Source organism: Lissotriton helveticus, chromosome 1_1 (genome assembly GCF_964261635.1).
Source record: "Lissotriton helveticus chromosome 1_1, aLisHel1.1, whole genome shotgun sequence".
NCBI lineage: Eukaryota > Metazoa > Chordata > Amphibia > Caudata > Salamandridae > Lissotriton > Lissotriton helveticus.
The window spans coordinates 1,054,169,636-1,054,189,488 of record NC_136057.1 but is presented as its reverse complement, the minus strand read 5'-3'; the positions used below and the strand labels follow the sequence as shown (position 1 = coordinate 1,054,189,488).

Below are 19,853 nucleotides of genomic sequence, written 5' to 3'. Positions count from 1 at the left end.
AATTATATGCTCTGGGAGCCCAGGCACAGTTCCTCCACTTCTGGGAGCATCAGACGCCATATCAGCCTCATGTGGCGGTTGATATTGATGCAGTAGCCCCTGTACCACTTGGGGTGGCATTGTATCAGAAGTCACAACGCCCCAAGGGAGACGTAGATACGGCAGGAACTCTGCGATGGGCATGGAATACGCTTCAGAAGAGAGCTAATGTCCCCATACTGTATGCGCCATCTGTGCCGTTGGCGCGGAACCTCATGTTGCCCTGCATTGAAGATGGGGTTTGTAAAACCCTGGTCACGGAAATTAACTTATACACGTTTGCTGACCTATATCCAAATGGTGAGTTTAGGCCCCCACCCTGTTGGTACTGAGGATCGCACTGTGTCCTTCGCAGAATTGTTTTTATATCACAAACTGAAGGCTGCTTGTCGTGCACTTTGGGCGGGATTTCCTGAAGCTCCCCCGGCATTGCCGGCTCTAGAGCAAATCCTGAAATTGCCTTCACCGCGCAAATTAGTTATGCGTCTTTATACGAGTATGCAAAATACAGCCCCGGTGGTGCAGCCCAAGTCCCTGCTACAGTGGACAGTGAACTTGACCCCCAATGGACAGAAGAACAATGGACTTCTGCTATAGGCAGCTGACCGAACTTTCCTCAAACTATAGGCTTCGCCCGATACATTTTAAATTTCTGCATAGATATTGCAGAACGCCAGTTTGCTCTCTCTCATGAAACTCAGGGAGGATGATAGATGTTGGCGATGTGGGTATGCCTCGGCTTCCTTTTTACATATTGCTTGGGACTACCCATGGCTGCTTGAATTCTGACAAGAGATCTTTACCGCGATTAATCAGATTGTTGGCAGAACAGATGCTCCCTCCCCGGCGTTAGGCCTTTTAGGTTATGTGAAGGATACACCGCCAAAGCAGCGCAAATTGCATGCACTTCTTTTACTATATGCAAGAAGGCAGGTTGCTATCAGGTGGGGGAGGAAAAAGATACCTGGGTTCAGGGATTGGCTGTAGGATGTGACTCATGGACACACTCAACTTGGTGTATTCTGGGAACTAATGCCCCTGACCTCGGGACATATGGGAACCATTCTTAAATTGGGCGCAAGACAGATCTGACTCCCCTGTTCCCAGCCCCAGTGTGACTGCATGATACATAGCCTCTAGTTACTGGGTTAATTTGGATTTTACTTGTAGAATCCCCACATATGTGTGTCTCTGTTTTATGGGTTAGGCCGTTTCCTGCGGTTTGATCACCACCAGTACTGTACATGCTGTTTTATCCAGTGATGGATTATACTACAGATTGTGGTTCTGTATATGGGCATATTGCTGCCTCGAATGTGCATGCCATTCGTCTGATGTACTCCTCTATATGTGACATTCCGAAATATTGTACTATGATGCTTATTGTACCTATGTGATGATGTGCTGGCTGGAACTCTGGTTCCTCTTGTTTGTACTGGTATTTTGAATAAATTCTCAAAAAAAAAAAAAAACATTGATGGAACTTCTGACTGGCGTGGCTCAAAAGATTTGCCCGAATCCTGATCGGTCACAGTTGACCTGATATTGTAAAAAGGACCCAGACAACCACGAACATGGTCTTTAACCGGTGCTTTATGCTTTCTTGGCCTCAAAAAATAATCCATGGTTCCTTTAATCAAATGTGTACCATTTATTATTCGCTGTTTTTTAAATTCTAGGTTGATTTGGGAATTTTATTGTGTAGCTGATTGACTTTAATACTGTTTGCCCCTGTGAACATATCAAGCTTTTCTTGCGCCATAGTTAGAAAAAGACAAGTAGAGTTTTCTCAGTGAAGTGTGATTTGACCTAATAAGATACTTTAAGACTTTAGATTAGTGGCATAACCCTGCTTCCAAATTAATAATTCTGTTTCGCATAGATAAATCTTAAATGTACTTTCTTTAAAAACATATAATGTTGTCCGTTTCCTAAATTGGATTTCTTAAAAACAAAACTGCAGATACGTAGGCATTCTGAAGAGAAAAAAATTATTCTCTTTAAAAGCAGCTGTAAATGTAGAATGCGCTGCTCGTGTGAATAAGATAAAGGCCATGGCTCCAGAATGATCTTTGCTGGACTTTGCCATTGAAGACCACGTCAGCACCGCAGAGGGCAAGGCAAGCAGCAGCTTTCAAAGGCTGAAGTCAACATCTAACTACAGACCTTTGCAGCGTGATACTTGTGCAACTTAAATAAGTAAACAGTATACTGTACTAAGTGAAGCTTGACAGGGATTGCCACATCACTCAGATAGGCATTGTACAAGGATAGCGAAATTCGGGTCCAGCTGCACCCGTGTGTGTGTGTGTGTGTGTGTGTGTGTGTGTGTGTGTATGTATATATATATATATATATATATATATATATATATATATATATATATGTGCAGGGGCGCAGCTGGACACGAATGTATATATATATATATATATCTCGTTCTTAACCTCCCTGCCCTCTTCCCAGCCCATGTTACCTGACGATGCTCACAGACATGTCGTCCTCTTTCTCTAGGAGTCGCCAGGCTCCAGACAAGTATTCCCGGCACCAGTCGAAGGCTCTGCGCCTCATGTCCTTGCTCACTTCCTCCCGGCGTCCGTGCGGATACAGTTCACCCTCAGAATCCACATCCGAGAGACCCACTGAAGACACTGCGTCATGACCGCCTCCGGGGCCTGCAGCCTGGATACGGGTGACAGGTCTGTTGTCCAGCGCTGGCGCCACCGGCTGCCCATCCGTGAGCTCTGTGCTATTCATCCTCAGTGCCAACGTCCTACCGCACACCGCACTTTCGGCCGTCTGTCCGTGAAGGTTTCTTCAATGAACGACATGTGTCCGTAATTTTACATGCTGTTGGGTGACAGCCAATCATGTGCCTTTCTATCACCAACCATTGCTCCAATCGTTGCTATGAGGAACAAAAAAAGGATCCAGGATTGGCTTGATAGCCATCAGCCAATCCTAGAGCTTGTCGGTATTTTGCAGGCGTGTTTTCATTGGCCCTGATGCTTCAGGGCCAATGAGAACAGATACGGTACTTCCGGACATGCAGAGCACGTTTTGAGCCTTTAGCTTTCGCATATTTTTTGGGACCTGGACTCGCCACTTGAGCTGTGGATTCCTGTGTGCGTGTAGGCCTGGCGTTGGCATAGTTGTGTGCCGTTACTGCCAGAGGAGGAAGAGAGACCCCGACCAGAATTATCACAAGTCTGCCGCGGGCCCGCCTTTTCCCAGCAAACACCTCCTCATTCCGGTTCAGTGATCGGTAAGATCAGTAAGCGAAAATGTGCATTTGGAACAAAATGAATAAAATACACAGGTCCGTCCTGCAGCTGCAATGGACTCGTGCCGTGCCACAATGTTAATATTAAGTACTTTAAGTCTTAAGTACTTTAAGTCTTAAACACTGTCGGACATACTTCATGGCTCATGTAAACTTATTAGAGATATGTGCAGGTATTCCCTGGAGAGATGAGACATTGACGGTCGTTCGTCCACTAGCTTTACAAGATTTTCGTGCATGGGTTGCTCTCAATTATGTAACTTGCAAAGCAGTAATATGTGTGATTAGGACAACACCATTTTATAGGCTGTCCTTAAAATATCTACTTCCTAAAGAACAAGAACCAGCCCCCCCCCCGTCAACATTTTTAGTAAATTCCTCCTATTCATATTTGTCTTATTATTTAAATGCTAAGAGGCTGATAACACGGAGGTTTTATCCAATCTGTGTTACACTGAGTATGGAAACAAGCATTTGCAATGCAATCGGTCTTGTCTTTGGGACCTTAGAAGTATTTAGTGATGCAGCATATTATCGCACAGTAGTGCAATGTAGATCTCTGTGGCTGTAAATGTATCACTGTGTAAGCGCTCTGACAAAGAATCAGATGCAGCCCCCTCTAAAATGTTATACCATGAGGTAGTTTAGTGGCTAATATAAAATAAACTTGCACACCCATGAGGAGAGTAAATAAAGTGCAGAGGAGCTGTTGCCTTTATTAAGAAGAGCCAGCTTTAAAGGGGCACTTTTTGATTGTCAAAAAATAAAGAAAACTGGAGCTGACATCATCAAACAAGAAGCATTATGCATGCCTGTTGTTGATGATATTTAGAGAAGCAGGGCTGTACTAACTAAGAGGTTTAACATGACTTCAATGGAGGTCGACCTGTGGTGAAAACCAGCAGCCCAAATTAAATACTTCAACTGATTGTGTGTAGGCCACCATGCTTGTGTGCCCCAATACCGATCTGCATGCTTTTACTGAATGCTTGCAGAAAGCCTTCCCTCTCACAAAGAGAGCCGGGGTGGGGACTCGACAACATTCTGCAGCCACAGAGAACACGTAAAAAACCTATCTCGTAAGTTCTGATTACAATGGTCTCTGTAATGCTTCGTACGCGCTGCTCCCCTGCCCCTACCCTCCCATATTAAAGCAGAGTTTGTATTTAGTGAAGCTGACAATCAACAAGAAGCGAGCTCTTGACGGCAGCTGCACCCTGATGGTAATTTAATGAAGCGTTTCGGCTGGTAAATATGTAGGGAATATCTATAAATATATCACTGTGTAAGCGCTTTGTCATGATCACAAATGTCACGCTATGTCACATTTTCTTAATTTATTCCTGGCAACAACTTGATGAGTTTGACATATAAATGACAACACCATAAGCAGGGGTGTGGCATTTATTAAAATATCCACTTGTCCATGAGGCAAGTGGCTTAAAAAATCTAATTGTCCTGTAACAAAATCCACTTGTCCCTTTGGTGCCATGTGGTTCGGCAACTGATTGTGGCAGCAATCTCATTGTATGGGAGCTTTTGTATAGCCTCTCTGATTGTGCCAGGGCTCATGCCGTGGTGGTTTTTGAATGCTAGCAATCCCTTTGTGTTGCCGTGTTTCTGCGGATCTGCATGCCGGGACTGGGGGTAGTGGTGAGTGGTGGATCCAGGGTTGGAATGCCCTTTGGGTCTGTGCAGATCTACTGACTTGCATGTTTTAGGGGTTTTTAACAACTCTTCTCTAATCTTTTCCCATGCTGAGAAGTGTTGGAGATTTGCTCCTGACAGTGGCGGACGTAGACCTTCTTCCAGAGTTGGGAGAAGAGTGGTTGATGGGAGGGTGACCTTGCAAACACTCGGGTTTTTGCATGAGCAAATCTGCACATGCATATTTGCTCACGATAAACTGTAGTTCAGGGATATTTTCCGGGACTGCATTTCTTGCCCTAATTCTGTAGATTCTTGTGAATTCACGAAAACCATATAGCTGCACTTAATGCAAGGACATATACCAGGGTTGCACTTTTGAGACTTTCTTTGGTAATAGGGCCCCTAGTTTGGTCTGGTGTTGACCACAACCTTTTGTGTTTGTTAAAATTCTCTCTCCCTCTCTCTGTATCGGCTGGCTTCGCTGTGGGTGGCAGCGTTGAGCTCTTTCACGGGGAGTATGTTGGCACACAGTTTTGTTCAGTGGCAGTAACTGATTTGGCAGTGTGTGCTTTTTTTACACCAATCTTTTTTTTGCTTTTGCCAATGTTTGTTATAATGGTGAGGGCCCGGCAGCTCTCACATCAAGAAGGCTTTACAGAAACCATGCCAAAACAAGTCACGTATTGGCAAAACTAGAGGGCTGACCACTAATTTCAGACCTACTGGCTTTGCCAATGCTTGTTTATTTTTATGTTTCTCGTGATCTTATTGAAGCTGGTTACACTGATTTTCCAATATGAGTGTTTTTGCGAAATACTAGCATGCATCAACACATTATACTGAATGATGCTGCAAAGAAACGGTACCTGAAAATTCACAGTAGTTTAGAAAAATTTCCTTTTACCTACTTTCATTTTTTTTAGGAACATTTTACATTGAAAGCAAAGAGTCATTAATCTTTCTCTCAAGCTTCTGCAAATATTTGTATCTAATCAGAGAGCATTCTGGGAGCATTATGCATAGCCTCATATTGCTAAACTTTGAAACCGTGAGTACACATTTTTATACTATAACCACTGTCAGTAGTGGAGTCAGAACTTACATTTACTCAGAGCGCTCACCCTAATAATAAAGGATTTCAATTAATGAACCATAAATACAAGTTTGTACAGCATTAACATTGGAACACAAATAATAACTTAACTTCAGGCAGTGCCCTTCCCTGGCCCTTAATGTTCTACTGCAAACTGGCATCCAAAGGGTTTGTGCTGTAGGTTGTTGGGCCTACTTGTCCCAAGGACAAAATACACATTAAAACTTGTTGCCCTTGACCCCAAACAATATGTCCTGGGCGTCGGGCTATAGGAACTCCACATCCCTGATAAGAGTGCATAGCGTTTGAAAGCAATCACTCCCTCCATTTCTTAGTTGTAATTTAAGGCATGGTAGATGATACAGCTGTTCCCTATTCCAATAAGCATATCTTCCCATTCCACAGAAGGTTATGTAAGCAATTGTTGTGTAAATAGAGGCTCAAGAATTGCCTCAAACAGTCAACAATCGACGACATAACAGGAATACGTGGATTATAAATTAATAGAGCGCTCCTTTGCCTTGAGGTTAGCTACAATCTCTCTAAATGCACATACATGGATACACACACTAATCAATGCACTGTATAATAGACAAAATGTAAAATATAAAAAAAATTAGGAAAATATATACCTACAATTGGATAATTTTCGAATGCGCCCCTCCAAGTTCCTTCTTCGGTCCAATGCATTCAAAAGGAAGTCTATGCAGAGCGTGCGCCTCCGTGTCAGTACACCTTTCAAAGGGGTGTTCATGGCTGTTCGTCACTGTAAATGTCAGCACTCTCTAGGTGTCTGATCTTTTAGTCCTGTACTTCTATTTCTGGCCTGTTCTGATTTTCATACGTGCACACACACACACACACCCTTTAAGTGGGCCTGGTCTTGCTGGTGTGCAGCACCGACAGTTCTAAAAAAGCAGGTGATGAGATTGGTCCCTTCACTGTCTTTCATGTAAATTTCAAGGAAAGTTGTTCTTTTATAGTGTCATCATTTCAAAACAGGAGCATTTACAATATGTTATACTACGAAGCCATGACTATTGCTTATTCATGTTATGCAACTAACACCCATTGACAAAACCAATGGTACTGACTTGTCGTAAGGGTAATGTTACTTGCTGAATTATATACCTGGATGTAATGACGGAAGTACCACATTGCCAGTCGGACGGCAACCTGAGAAGCTAAGCATAGATTTTCCGCTTAGTTTGTTTTAAGCTGGGCCCTTAATTACATTGGTCATGCCCCTTTGCGAGACCCCCCAGTTTTTCCATCCCACTTAAAGCCTTGTGTGTGTGTCAGTGTGTATCTCTTTCTCTCTCTCTCTCTATATCTATATATCTATATATATAGATAGATAGATAGATAGATATACACACACATTTCCTATGTTATCTATGTAAATGCGTGCCTATGGCAGGATCGCCAGCCTGATCCCCCTGCCCTCCTCCCACTCTGTCTCCTCTGAGCATGAAGCCGGCCTCCTCCTGCGCTGCTTGAAAGAGGCAGGTACATTATTTCCAACGTTAGACGTGCCTTTAATAATTCTGGAAACATGAGCACACCTTTCAACAGTGCTTTGGTTTGCAGGAGGATTTGACCTTTGTTCTAAAAACCGAGACGTACTTAACATGAAGAAAAGCTTCGGGACAGTACTCTGAAATCCGTGACTGTCCGGGGATATCCTGGACGTCTGGTCACCCTACCACAAACAACGTCCATGCCACCACCACCATGTCCCTCTTCAAGCGTGTCCTTCCTTACCACTTATACTGAAGCCCTTTGTAATAGCACATTTAATTAAAAAAACACGAACATGCACTTGGTTTCCTCGCTACTTGGTTCCATTTATAAAGCACCTTGTGTCTAAATGAAGTATCGGAACGCTTTAAAATGTACGTCTGGTGCAATAAGGATAAGTACAAGGAAAGCAGGGAGCTCACCAGGTAAGAACTAAATTAATGTTTGTGTAATGAGACTTTCAGCAGCTTTCTTTATTAAGAGGCCTCATTACGAAATAATATAAATGCGGATAAACATCCAGAGAGGATGTGTCATTGTAAAGGTAACTGGTGCCAGAATCATAGAATGTTATTGAGCCAATGCTGAGACTTGATTGCGAGGATGTTGCGTAATGGCCACAGCTGCCGATTTTGGCGCTGGGGAACCAGGTTCAAGTTTCAGCATCGGCTCAACGTTCTGCGATTCTGGGAAAATCCCTTAATCTCCCTGTGCCTACCATAAACAAATGCGTTCTCATTTAAAGCAGCCCATTACCTTTTTTGAGTTAGCGCTATGAAAAAAATAAGGGTTAACAGATCTCTTCTCGCTCCCCCAGGTTGGTATAAACTGTGGCGGATATCACCCCCTGGCAGTGTCCCCATGACCCCCGAAGAATCTCGACCCACAGACCATTCGCTCATGTGGCTATATGTATAACACCTTTTTTGAAAGGATAAATCAAAACAACTAATTAGCCTATGCTTGGACCAGCGAGTAACTAAAAACACAGTACCTTTTGTGAATAATTGTAGAAGTTATTTATACAATAAACATGCCCTTCGCCTATTGACTCACTTTTAGAGACCTCCAAGATCCTGCTATTCCTCTGTCCGTCCCAGTACTTCCAGGCCGTATCATGGCCAATCCCATGGCTGAACATTTTCTGGGAGTGGCACGACTCGAAATGTAGACAATGACCTAGGATTGGAGAATGTTTGGCATACTTTTAGCCGTGCGCTGAGAACTGGTTGCAGCCTGGAGAGGCCATGCTGCCTCCACTTCCATAAGGAAGGTTGAGTGGGTAAAGTGACGGTGCGGCGGTAATAGCAGCATTCTTGCCAACTTTCTTACAGTGCCAGGAACTTGTTCCCAGGTTGAAGTTAGCCTCTGTTTCTGCCAGAAGCCTAGCCGTAGGTTGACCTTTAAATCTTAATCGGCTAGCATCATTTTCACAGTCCGCATAATAAACGAGTGGTGTGCGCGAGCGCTGGAAACCAAACACCCTCCTATCCAGATCACTTCCTGTTTTTCCTCGTGGAGTGGGAGACTTTTGGCACATGCGCCAGACGTAAGGCAGTGTGCGCATGTTAGTGCACAATACTTTAAAAACAAGCATTTGCAATGCAATAGAACTCGCATTTACGCGAGTCCTATTGCATTTGAAACGGGAGTGCAGGCGGGCTAAATGGCACGAACTGGAGGGGGACAGAGAAAAGACAGACTGCGGGAGGGGGCGTCGGTGGGGGAACACTGGGAAGAAAATGGTGTTTTGAGTAAAGAGGCTAGTAGCCCCTGAAGGATACAGATGACTGACATGGCTGTCATGGGGTGGGACTAACAAACTTAAAACCAATCGGAAGGCGGCAGTTATAACCTAAGCCAATGAAGAAGATGGGCCGGAGAGTGGGCGGAGCTTCAATGAAGCTTCCACACTATAGTGTATACTACATGCCTTGCAAAGCGATGGCAGCGCATTCGCGCTGCAACGCTAGGCGAGACCTAAAAAGCACTGCCTGTACTTGCATTAAGTCACAAAAACAATAAGAAATTGCACATGCCCAGGATCAGACAATGTATGTAGAACTCGGGCAGGTTTTATAAATACAAGAGGCAGTGTTAATTTAAGAATATTTTAAGATATTGGCACAATTGAGGTGAAAACTTTAAATGTCCCTGTAGGCAAGTCCACCTCTTACTCCTTATCCCACGTTTGTTTAAGTTTGTTTAAGCATTTCAGTTTTACAAATGCTGTGATTCTCCTATGTCTCAGTCTCCGGTGACCAGATCAGCCTAAAAATGGCTGACTCTCCGGTTACAGTATTATGTTTAGGCCTAATTATGTTGTGTTATAGTAGCATACACAAGTTGTGTCACCTCAACCAAAAATAACTCCACATACTGAGTGCCTAAAGCAGAGCTTTCCAAACTGTGTGTCCTGACAACAATACTGTGGCGCCTGAGAATGGTGGGTGTGTCGCGGGCACTTAGCACATAATTGCTGCTAATTAAGATAGGCATTCCTGACACTCTACTCTATGGTCTTTGAAAGACCTGTGAAGTGCCCGGGTGCAGCTATGTGTGTGCTCGGGAAGCTGGGGTGAGGTGCAGATAAAATCCAGGAAGTTAAGTGCGGGACTTTACTCATTTACGTACAGTATGTAATGTTTGAGGTAGACTTGCTGTGCAGGATCATGTTTTACCACCGGATGAGAAAAAAAATCCTAGTTCCGCAGAGATGGCGTACTTTCGATGGGACACTGACAGCCCTGATGAAACTCACCGAGATAAAGATAGATCGAGATCACCCCTGTATCCCACCAAATGAAACTCTGCCAATGTGAAACATCCAGTAGAGGAAATGTTTTTTTTTTTGTTATCGTTGCCTGGGCCATTTAGATAGTATGTAATTGGCACGGTCCATGTCCGTCATTACTTTTTGCTCGTCATCAATACATTTGAGAGACACCATTTCCACTTTCATACTGTCTACAGTAGAAATCGTGGTAAAGGTCAAAAGTTGCGGATTGCAATTGCGATTAAAAAATGTCACTGCTGACTCTAGTATATACCCACCTGTATTCACTTAAAGGTAGAACATTTGTTAATGAAAATTGCCTGTTATGAGAAATATGAGATAGAAGAAACACAAAGTAAGCTTCGTAAATGCTTGTCAAAACAAAAAGTAAATGCCGTCGTCATTCCTGTAATAATGACGCTGGTAGTATCATTACATTAAGGCAAGTGCAGCAATTTTGCCACCCCCAGTGAAGGAGGTGCACTGGACAGTGGATGGGCAGCGGATGGAGGCCCCCCACCCACCCCGGGACCCCGGAGTACACGCTTCATCGGAGCGGCCTGTCCTGCAACGGATCGGGGGCGTGGACATTCTCAACCGCTTCTTTTGTAAAGCGCTCTGACACCTTTGGGTAATGTTCGCACTATATAAAATCGCATGAAATAAATAAATAAAATGGTGACAGAGGGTGACAGACAGAGGGAGACAGAGGGAGGAATACAGAGGGAAGGAGACAGAGAGAGAGGGAAACAGAGGGAGGGAAATAGAGAGAGAGAGCGACAGAGGCAGAGGGCGACAGGGGGAGCAGGGCGACGGGGGGAGCAGGGCGACAGGGGGAGGAGGGCGACAGACAAAGGGAAACAGACAGAAGGAGACCATTTGCCCACTTTCATTTCAGAATTTTCTTCCGGGGGAGAATTCCCCCCTTCCGCCTCCTCCCCCGAACCTCCCTTAGGTGGTTCTTGCTCACTACACTGCCTTACTGTGTCACAAAATGTTGCATCTCCAAAAAGTGTGTCACCAACATCAAAAGTTTGGAAAGCTGTGGCCTAAAGTAACTCAACTCAGCACGCTAGTCAGTGCAATGTAATGAGTTTAATGTAGAATAGCATGGCTGTATCAAACTCATTACATTGTGCTCACTAGAGTGCTAAGTTGCACTACTTTAGGCACTCAGTATGTTGAGTTATTTTTGGTTGAGGTGACACGTTGAACTTCGGCCTCAGGCACTCAACAGTGCACACGCAAGTGCAGAAAGGGCTGCTGGCCTAAGAGCCATGCCCTATTACATACTAGGAACTTATAGGTAGGTTTAATACCCCCACCCTATAATCTGTTAGGGATTTATAGGGTAGGTCATGCTAAATGTAAGTGCACCCTTTTATATAGTTTACCCTAGTGCATGCGTGTTTTCACTTGAGCTTTCAACATAACACTGGGTCTGGTTAGGCGGCGCCTTAAAGACTTATCCTTCTATTCCACTATGGCCAGGATGGGTGAGGGGGCGGTCTAGTGAGTGAGAGGAAAGTAAGCACCTGATATGTTTTCTTTTCTTCTTTGAATACAGTATGAATATACTAGCAAGTGTGTTGGGTATTTTACAGAGTACTTTAAGGGAAAAAACGCAATGACTTGATTATGAGTCAGGTGAAGGTGCTGTAGAGGAATTCTTCACGTCGGATAGCGAGCTATATTCGGATGCAACATCTACATCGCAGGCAAACTCCATGCTAGAGCCACACAAGAAATAAGCAAAAAAAAGTGCTTTGTGAAGTACAGACCAGAATGGGAACTTTCACACCGCAATATCCGCAAGGTGCCAGAAGATGTGTAGAAGGCCCTGTGCAACCTCTGCAATAAAGACTTTTCCATTGCCCATTGAAAAGAGCCTGATATCAAAACCCATGAGGCAGAGCACAGCATAAGAAAAATGCCCCAGGCAGGGCGAAGATGGCAACAATTTCATCTTACCTGCAACCAAGCTTCCAGCCAGAAGTATACAAAGTAAGTCATGGCTTGCTTCATCATAATGTGACATAGGTTTTATGTAATTTTTGTACACTCTTCTTACTTTGTCACATTCTAAGACTCCCAAACTGAATAGGTGAGCCATCTAACAATTTTCTGTTAGTTTCTTTAAATGTGCAGCAGTGTTTACCTAGTCAGGTTGCCTTTACCGCGCTTTTCTCTCTCTGTTTATACTAAGAGCACATCATAATTGCTTTTGGGTTACCAGCTGAAGCTTTAGTTTAAATTTTGCAGTACTAAGTCCCATTGTGGCCACTGTTTTCTGCACCAATTGAGATTTTCTTTGCGTGCTTATACTTTTGTATATTCCTTTTTTACATTTTAGGTCACAGCTGCAGAGCCATGCTGTGAAGCATCATGCATAATATCTCCTACCGCTCCCTGGATTGTGGCATCAAGCTAAGCAAAGTAATATATCCCGACTCATCCATAGCGAGGAAAGCATCTTGTGGTCGCACAAAGGCATTAAGCATCACTGTGAATGTGCCTGCACCTCTATTGTTGCAGCAAGCACAAGAAGACTTCAAAGATGGACATTTTTCTGTTTGCAGTGACGCCTCAAACAAAGGTAACATTAAACTCTACCCACCTTAGTTGCAGCACTTTAATGTCACCTCCGGTGTGGCCTACACTTGTCTGGATTTCTACGAGGATCAAGCAGAGACTGCTACAGCTATTGCACAGCAGATCACAACAAAATTAAATAAACATGGTTGGCAGGGTTTAAACGCGATTGTACACCGATAAAGCACCTTTATTAGAACGGGGACCGTTATTTTGGCACCACGACCAAAAGGCTGGCCCAGTTGTAATAGTTTGTGATTGGAAGACACAAATCAGCTCAAGCATCCCTCCAGCTCTGAAGAGAACTTTCATTTTCTAATGCTTTGCTCGGATACGGCCTTGCAGGAAGACAAGTACGTCTAAATACACTTCGAGGCAGAGGTTTGAAACGCTGCTTGAAGAGGCGTGTGTGGAAGGACTTTGTGCAGAAAAGAAGCTCCACATGAAAGAGACCGGAGGACTGACCAGGCGAGAACAAAGGTCAGACTCTCCGTGCACCACATTAGTACCATGGTCTAATTGCTACGACTGTAAACGCTCACTACTGTTACTCAGTCCTTTGGAAGTTTACCCTAATTGAACAAAAATGTGCATTAATATTTGTTTGCGTTTGAATGTATACATGTTTATTAACATGAGTTATTGCAATTGAAACATAAGTTTTATGATGTTAGTGTGTATTTTGCCTATCTCCATCCTGCCAAGTCGAGATGTTCATTCTGTGACTATATTTTTTGCTCGACACATGCAGCAGAATGTGCATTGTGTGTTTTGTATGACATTGTGTTTCCACTCGCTGCAGAAAGCCCTTTTGCTACTTTCCAAGGCTTGCCTTACGTCCTGGCTGGTTTTGTACTGGCATGACTGGTATTCAAAAGTCCCTGCTGGTACAAAAAAAACAGCTGCATGCATTCTCTCCCCCCCCCTCCCTCCCTTATCAGTACATACTTTAAACAGTAAACATAAGGAGAAAACACTTAAGCTGATGCAAAAACAAATTGGAAAATCATCTACAATTGACCCCCCCCTATATCAGTATGTACTTTGAACAGTAAATGTAAGGAGGAAACAATTTAACGTGTTCTACTGCAGCCATAATGTCTCCTGATTGACCATTATTTCTGTTGTTTATGTCACTAGTTTGTTCCAACACCTCCTGATGACATTAAGACAGAAAGGGTAAATCAATATTCATGAAGTGGGTTAGTGCTAAAATAGTAGGGGTGTGCTGCAATTAAAAAATATAAAACATGAATTGTTGTAAAAATGCTCTCACCATGCGGACGTCGCAGTTTTTGTGGTTTACCGTGCTGGAAATGGCATTTAAACCTTGAATTTGCGGGGGAACCAGACATACCCAGGCCTCTAGGGATGCTGTGCGATTTTCTGTTGAGGTGCTCCCCCTTTGAGAATTTATATATTTCCCAGATTTGTTCTAATTTTTGCACATTTCTTATAAATAAGAACCTTTATGATAGTTGATTTCTATGTATTTTGATTAATTCAACAATGGATTTGCATCTTTCTATGTTCTGTATTGCACTTTTAAATTCTAATAAACCTTAATGGTTTTCTCTAAATCTGCGTTCAAACTCCTTTTTTGAGTCGGTACTTATTGATTTTGTTTTTGAAATGCTGTTTGAATCGTGTCTCTTGGGACGCATTACCTTATAGACTTTAAGGTTAACACCGTCCCGACCCTGCAAACTCGAGCAGCCACTGTTATGCAGATTATCTGAGAGATAGCCCACCTCATAGCTCCATTTGGTCCTCAAAGGTCCAGCTCTCTTGAACCACACTTTAATCATTAGCTGAAGGCGAAAGGACACAGTTTATTATTATAAATTAATGTAGTCTGAGCATGGGCGAGAACGTTCAAATTTGATTAAACTTGTTAAGTGTCTGATCACTTTGCCGAAGTTTTTGTTGCCAATTCATCTTGAGGATGAGCCCTGTAGATGCGAGGTTTAGCTGCCTATCATCTGATTTTCCTTAGTAGCCGACTGAAGTAGCAACGTAGACCTCAGGTAGGAGCATGATGTACTTTATTACTATTACTTTATTACTATTACCACTGTGCCTTTCCACCATATGTCTCCAATTCCCCAACTGCCAACATTCTCAACAGTATAAGAACAGTGCGCCAGGTCTTCACGCCCACAAGCCCATAAAGAAAGAGGGCAAGGGACAAAGCAAGACCACAAGTAGAAAGACAGATATCCTAAACATCAATAAATAAATGGCATTGAGCTATTTTGAATAAACGGCGATATCACATCTTTTCCATCTCTTAGAAGAAATTACTCTAACAAAAAATCTTTGATCCTGAGGGGTATACCAACATTATGTGAAGAACGTCCACCCCCCCACGTTTAGGTGGTTCACAAGGCCATTTGGGAAAGTTTTAGCATTTTTGTGAGGTGATATCACATTTGGTGGCAATGCTATAATTGAACCTGTATTGGAATTGATGGAGGCAATATTTGCGTGGATGGAAATTCCTTCAGATAGCTGTGACTGCAGGACTTCAAGTCCCAGAATGCAGCTTTCATCCACGAGTATGAAATACTCGCGAATGACCGGGCACAACTTGAATTATATGCAGTGATTCGTGCTCATTTTCACAGAAACAGTTTCTGCGCAGCCCTTGGAGCAGGGTCATTCCATTTTTGGCCTAGCTTACTCAAGCCAGTGTAACATGCGCCCTGAAGCTCTGACGAGGCGCTCCTGCTGACAAACAGATTCCTTTATCATTAGGGCTCTGTGTGTTTTTTTTCTTTTTCAATGTAAACAGAAAAGAGTCCGTTTTAATGACTAACTTCTTGTGGGTGTCGCATCAGCGTGAAGTTCTAGACACATTACTCCTTGAAATGTAGATTTATGTCTAGTTTATGGAAATTGGGTAAAGAATGTACCGGACACATTTTGCCTGGTTAAACCCTTATAAGGTCCCAAAGGCGAGACCTATTGGCTATGACAATGCTTGTTATTAATTGGTACTCATAATAATGAATATGTGACGTTATCCCACAATCAATTACCCCGCATACCATCACTCCGTAATTATTATAACGCAATTACAATGACCCTGCAAATTATCACAACGCAAACTTTAACAACCACTATGCCTTTACCACGCATGCCATTACAACGCAAAGGCATGAGTGGTAAAGGTATACTCATTGTAAAAGATTTAAAGGTAAGTGAGAGTACCCTACCCTACCCTACCCCCTGATGTAGTACCCCTGCACGACCCTCCCTCGACACCGTCCTGTTCCTACCCAGCACGACCCCCCAACACTACCATAAACCACTATTCTGCACTACACGAACACTACCCTAAAACACTACCCCATCACGACCCTACCCTACACAAACACCACAACACTACCCTACACTACACAAACACTACCCTAAAACACTACACAAACACCATAACACTACCCCCAGCATGACCCTACACTATACAAACACCACAACACTACCCTAAACACTAAAACACTACCCCGGCACGACCCTACAATACACAAACACCACAATACTACCCTAAACCACTACCCTACACAACCACGACACTACCCCCAGCAGGACCCTACACTACACAAACACCACAACACTACCCTAAACCCTAAAACACTACCCCAGCATGACCCTACACTACACAAACACGACTACACTACACAACCACTACCCTAAACCCTAAAACACTACCCTACACAAACACCACAACACTACCCTAAAACACTACCCCCAGCACGACTCCACACTACACAAACACCACAACACTACCCTAAAACACTACCCCATCACGACCCTACCCTACACAAACACCACAACACTACCCTACACAAACACTACCCTAAAACACTACACAAACACAACACTACCCCCAGCATGACCCTACACTATACAAACACCACAACACTACCCTAAACACTAAAACACTACCCCAGCACGACCCTACACTACACAAACACCACAACACTACCTTAAACCACTACCCTACACAACCACAACACTACCCCTAGCATGACCCTACACTACACAAACACCACAACACTACCCTAAACCCTAAAACACTACCCCAGCATGACCCTACACTACACAAACACGACTACACTACACAACCACTACCCTAAACCCTAAAACACTACCCTACACAAACACCACAACACTACCCTAAAACACTACCCCCAGCATGACTCCACACTACACAAACACCACACTACCCTAAAACACTACCCCCATCATGACCCTACACTACACAAACACTACCCTAAACCCTAAAACACTACCCTACACTACACAAACACCACAGCACTACCCTAAAACACTACCCCAGCACGACCCTACACTATACAAACACCACAACACTACCCTAAAACATTACCCCCAGCATGACCCTACACTACACAAACACCACAACACTACCCTAAACCCTAAAACACTACCCCCAGCATGACCCTACACTACACAAACACCACAACACTACCCTAAACCCTAAAACACTACCCTACATTACACAAACACTACCCTAAACCCTAAAACACTACCCCAGCACGACCCTCCCACCCCATATAAATTAACCCAAACCCCCTTACCTCTCTCTCCTCGTGTGAATTTACCATACATGCCTTTTACAACGTAATTCGTTGTAAAGTCATGCGTGGTAAATGCAGACGCGTTGTAAAAAAATGTGGAGTGATGGTATGCGGGGTCAAAGTCCTCGCTGAGTAATGGTGTGCGGGGTCAAAGTCAGCGGAAAAAAAGATTTGTTGTAAATGTGAATTACCTCATAATAATAGTTGCATTATTTGGAGCCACCGGAACAATCAAAGAATAACATTTACTTAAAACCCGGAAGTTGTTGAGCTTGGAGCAGGGAGGCCGTACATTTCGCATCTGATTTTATCCTCCAAGCTGCAAATCCTCATAAGCAACAATATCAGTTTTAAATCCATCTTAATGATAGAAAAAAGCACTGTTTGAAGAGTTGGTGGCACAATCATGGTGCACCTATTCTCTGTGGACGTACCTCTCCCTTCTCCTTAATGGTTTTAAGTAAATGTAATTCTTTGATTGTTCCGGTGGTTCCATTTAAAAAAAAAAGAAAAGATAACTAAAGAACGATCTACATCTTTTTAGAAAACTCTTGTCCTGAAGGTGTCTCTATCAAGTTACACCGAAACGCTGCGTCGACCCTTTTATGTAGCTTTCTTCATGTTTTTTCAACACTGTGTTTTAATCTATGGATTTTAATTACATGTTTTTAATCCATGTCTAGCCTTTTGATAAAAAATGTGAATCAAATATTTTGAATACATTTGGAATTTGAATTTAATTGGTTTTATGTTTATTTAGCATGTTTCATCACTGTGCATTAAGATACGATTTGTTATATTGCATCAGGCTTTGGTTCAATAATTTGTACCAGGGACCCTTTTGTTTCCTGTCGTTACCCCGTCCCGAGTATCATAGAATATAGGGTTCCTCCCCCTTTTTTCTTAACATGAAAAAAGGTTCATTTTCACCTCTTTTTCTTCCATTCTACCAACTCAAGTTTGTAGGTTTCCCCATCACAGTCACCTTAATGGAAAACCACATAGTCATCAGTGGGGCGATATTTTTGGCAGCGCTCCCTCCGACAGCCACTTCTGCCTCTGATGCAGTTGATGTGGGGTAGCAAGATCGTAGCAGTGGTGGCGGGACTCTGACGGTCTTCCTTCCATAGAACCGTCAACATTTAAATATAGCGGGCGGACCACCATGTCGGCAGGTGGGAAAAACTGTAAAAAAGCAACAGCTGGACTGGATCCGTCAATCTCTAAATCACCCCCAGAGTCCAGGTAGGGCCTCTTTTAGCTGATTGACCGTGACATTTGCATACGGAATGTAAAAAGTGACGCTGGTCGCAACAACAAAGGCATGATGCTGGCCCTGCGGGCGATAAATAAGAGCGGCCAAATAGGAATGATTAGGTGATAGTTCAATGCAGAACATAGTCTCCTAACCCACAAGTATTTATTTTAGTGATAGAGCACGAGAAGTGGGAACAGTAACAATCTCTAATCCTTCCCCTATGTTCTCAAAATGATACCGATGTTCCTGGTGGAATAGCCAAGGCAATATCTAAAGCTGAGGAATCTTTCAGACTGTTTTCAGTTAGGAAAGCTATATCCGCTTAACCTCACTGAAAAGGCTGAAGATATCCAGTACATGCTTAGGAAGGGATCTAGTATTAATGAGACAGACTCTCAGTTAGTGAGAAAAGGGAGTACTAATGAAGAGGAGGGGTTATCTAAGTTGTGTAAGTTACTTGTGTTGGGAAACTTAGTGACCAATAAAGATCTACTAGCAATGATGGTAACTTCAACATCACAAGTGTTCATGTGGCACTAAATAAAAAGGTTTTTCTCCTAGATCCTCATTTGGAGGCAGGTGGAAAGGTCATAATTGTAATCTTGCTTTATGTCATTCAGTACAGACACGTGGGCAGTCTGAATGCCTAATCCATGTCTTAAAACTAATCTGGCTCAATCTAGTACCTGATGCTCCTCAGGATGTAACTCCTCACCAATTTTAGTGACTGCTGGCAAAAAGAAATGTGAGCCTATGGTAAGTTTGACTTATTTAAAAAGGGTTTGGCAACCCTTTTCTGCCATCCTCTAGGGACAGCGACCAATAAAAATGGGTGTTGAGGATGAAGGTAAAAGCAGATGTAACAATTTCAGAGTACTAACTGGACGTACATCATCTGCGGAGCCCGACCCAAGGGAAGTAAATAAGTAGTACACCTTCTCCTCTTTATTATTTATGCGGAGAGATTTTGTAGGAGTGACAAAAAGAGTGAATGCTTGTAATTACACTGCATGAGACAGGGTGAATTTGGAAGCTGGAACAAA

At 43.2% G+C, this 19,853-nt stretch overlaps 2 protein-coding genes and 1 pseudogene across 2 annotated transcripts in view; 2 read left to right on the top strand and 1 right to left on the bottom strand.

The window, feature by feature from the left end:
- The window catches only part of LOC144820505 (choline/ethanolamine kinase-like), a 56,897-nt gene extending 53,949 nt beyond the window's left edge, over positions 1–2,948 (bottom strand). The window contains exon 1 of the mRNA XM_078677938.1: positions 2,513–2,948. Coding sequence (XP_078534064.1) covers positions 2,513–2,793 — 281 coding nt within the window. The 5' untranslated portion in view covers positions 2,794–2,948. The remainder of the gene's footprint in view (positions 1–2,512) is intronic.
- Positions 1–19,853, top strand: part of LOC144820521 (uncharacterized) — a 200,693-nt gene that overhangs the window by 151,100 nt on the left and 29,740 nt on the right. The window lies entirely within an intron of this gene.
- Positions 11,718–13,276, top strand: LOC144779528 (uncharacterized; annotated as a pseudogene).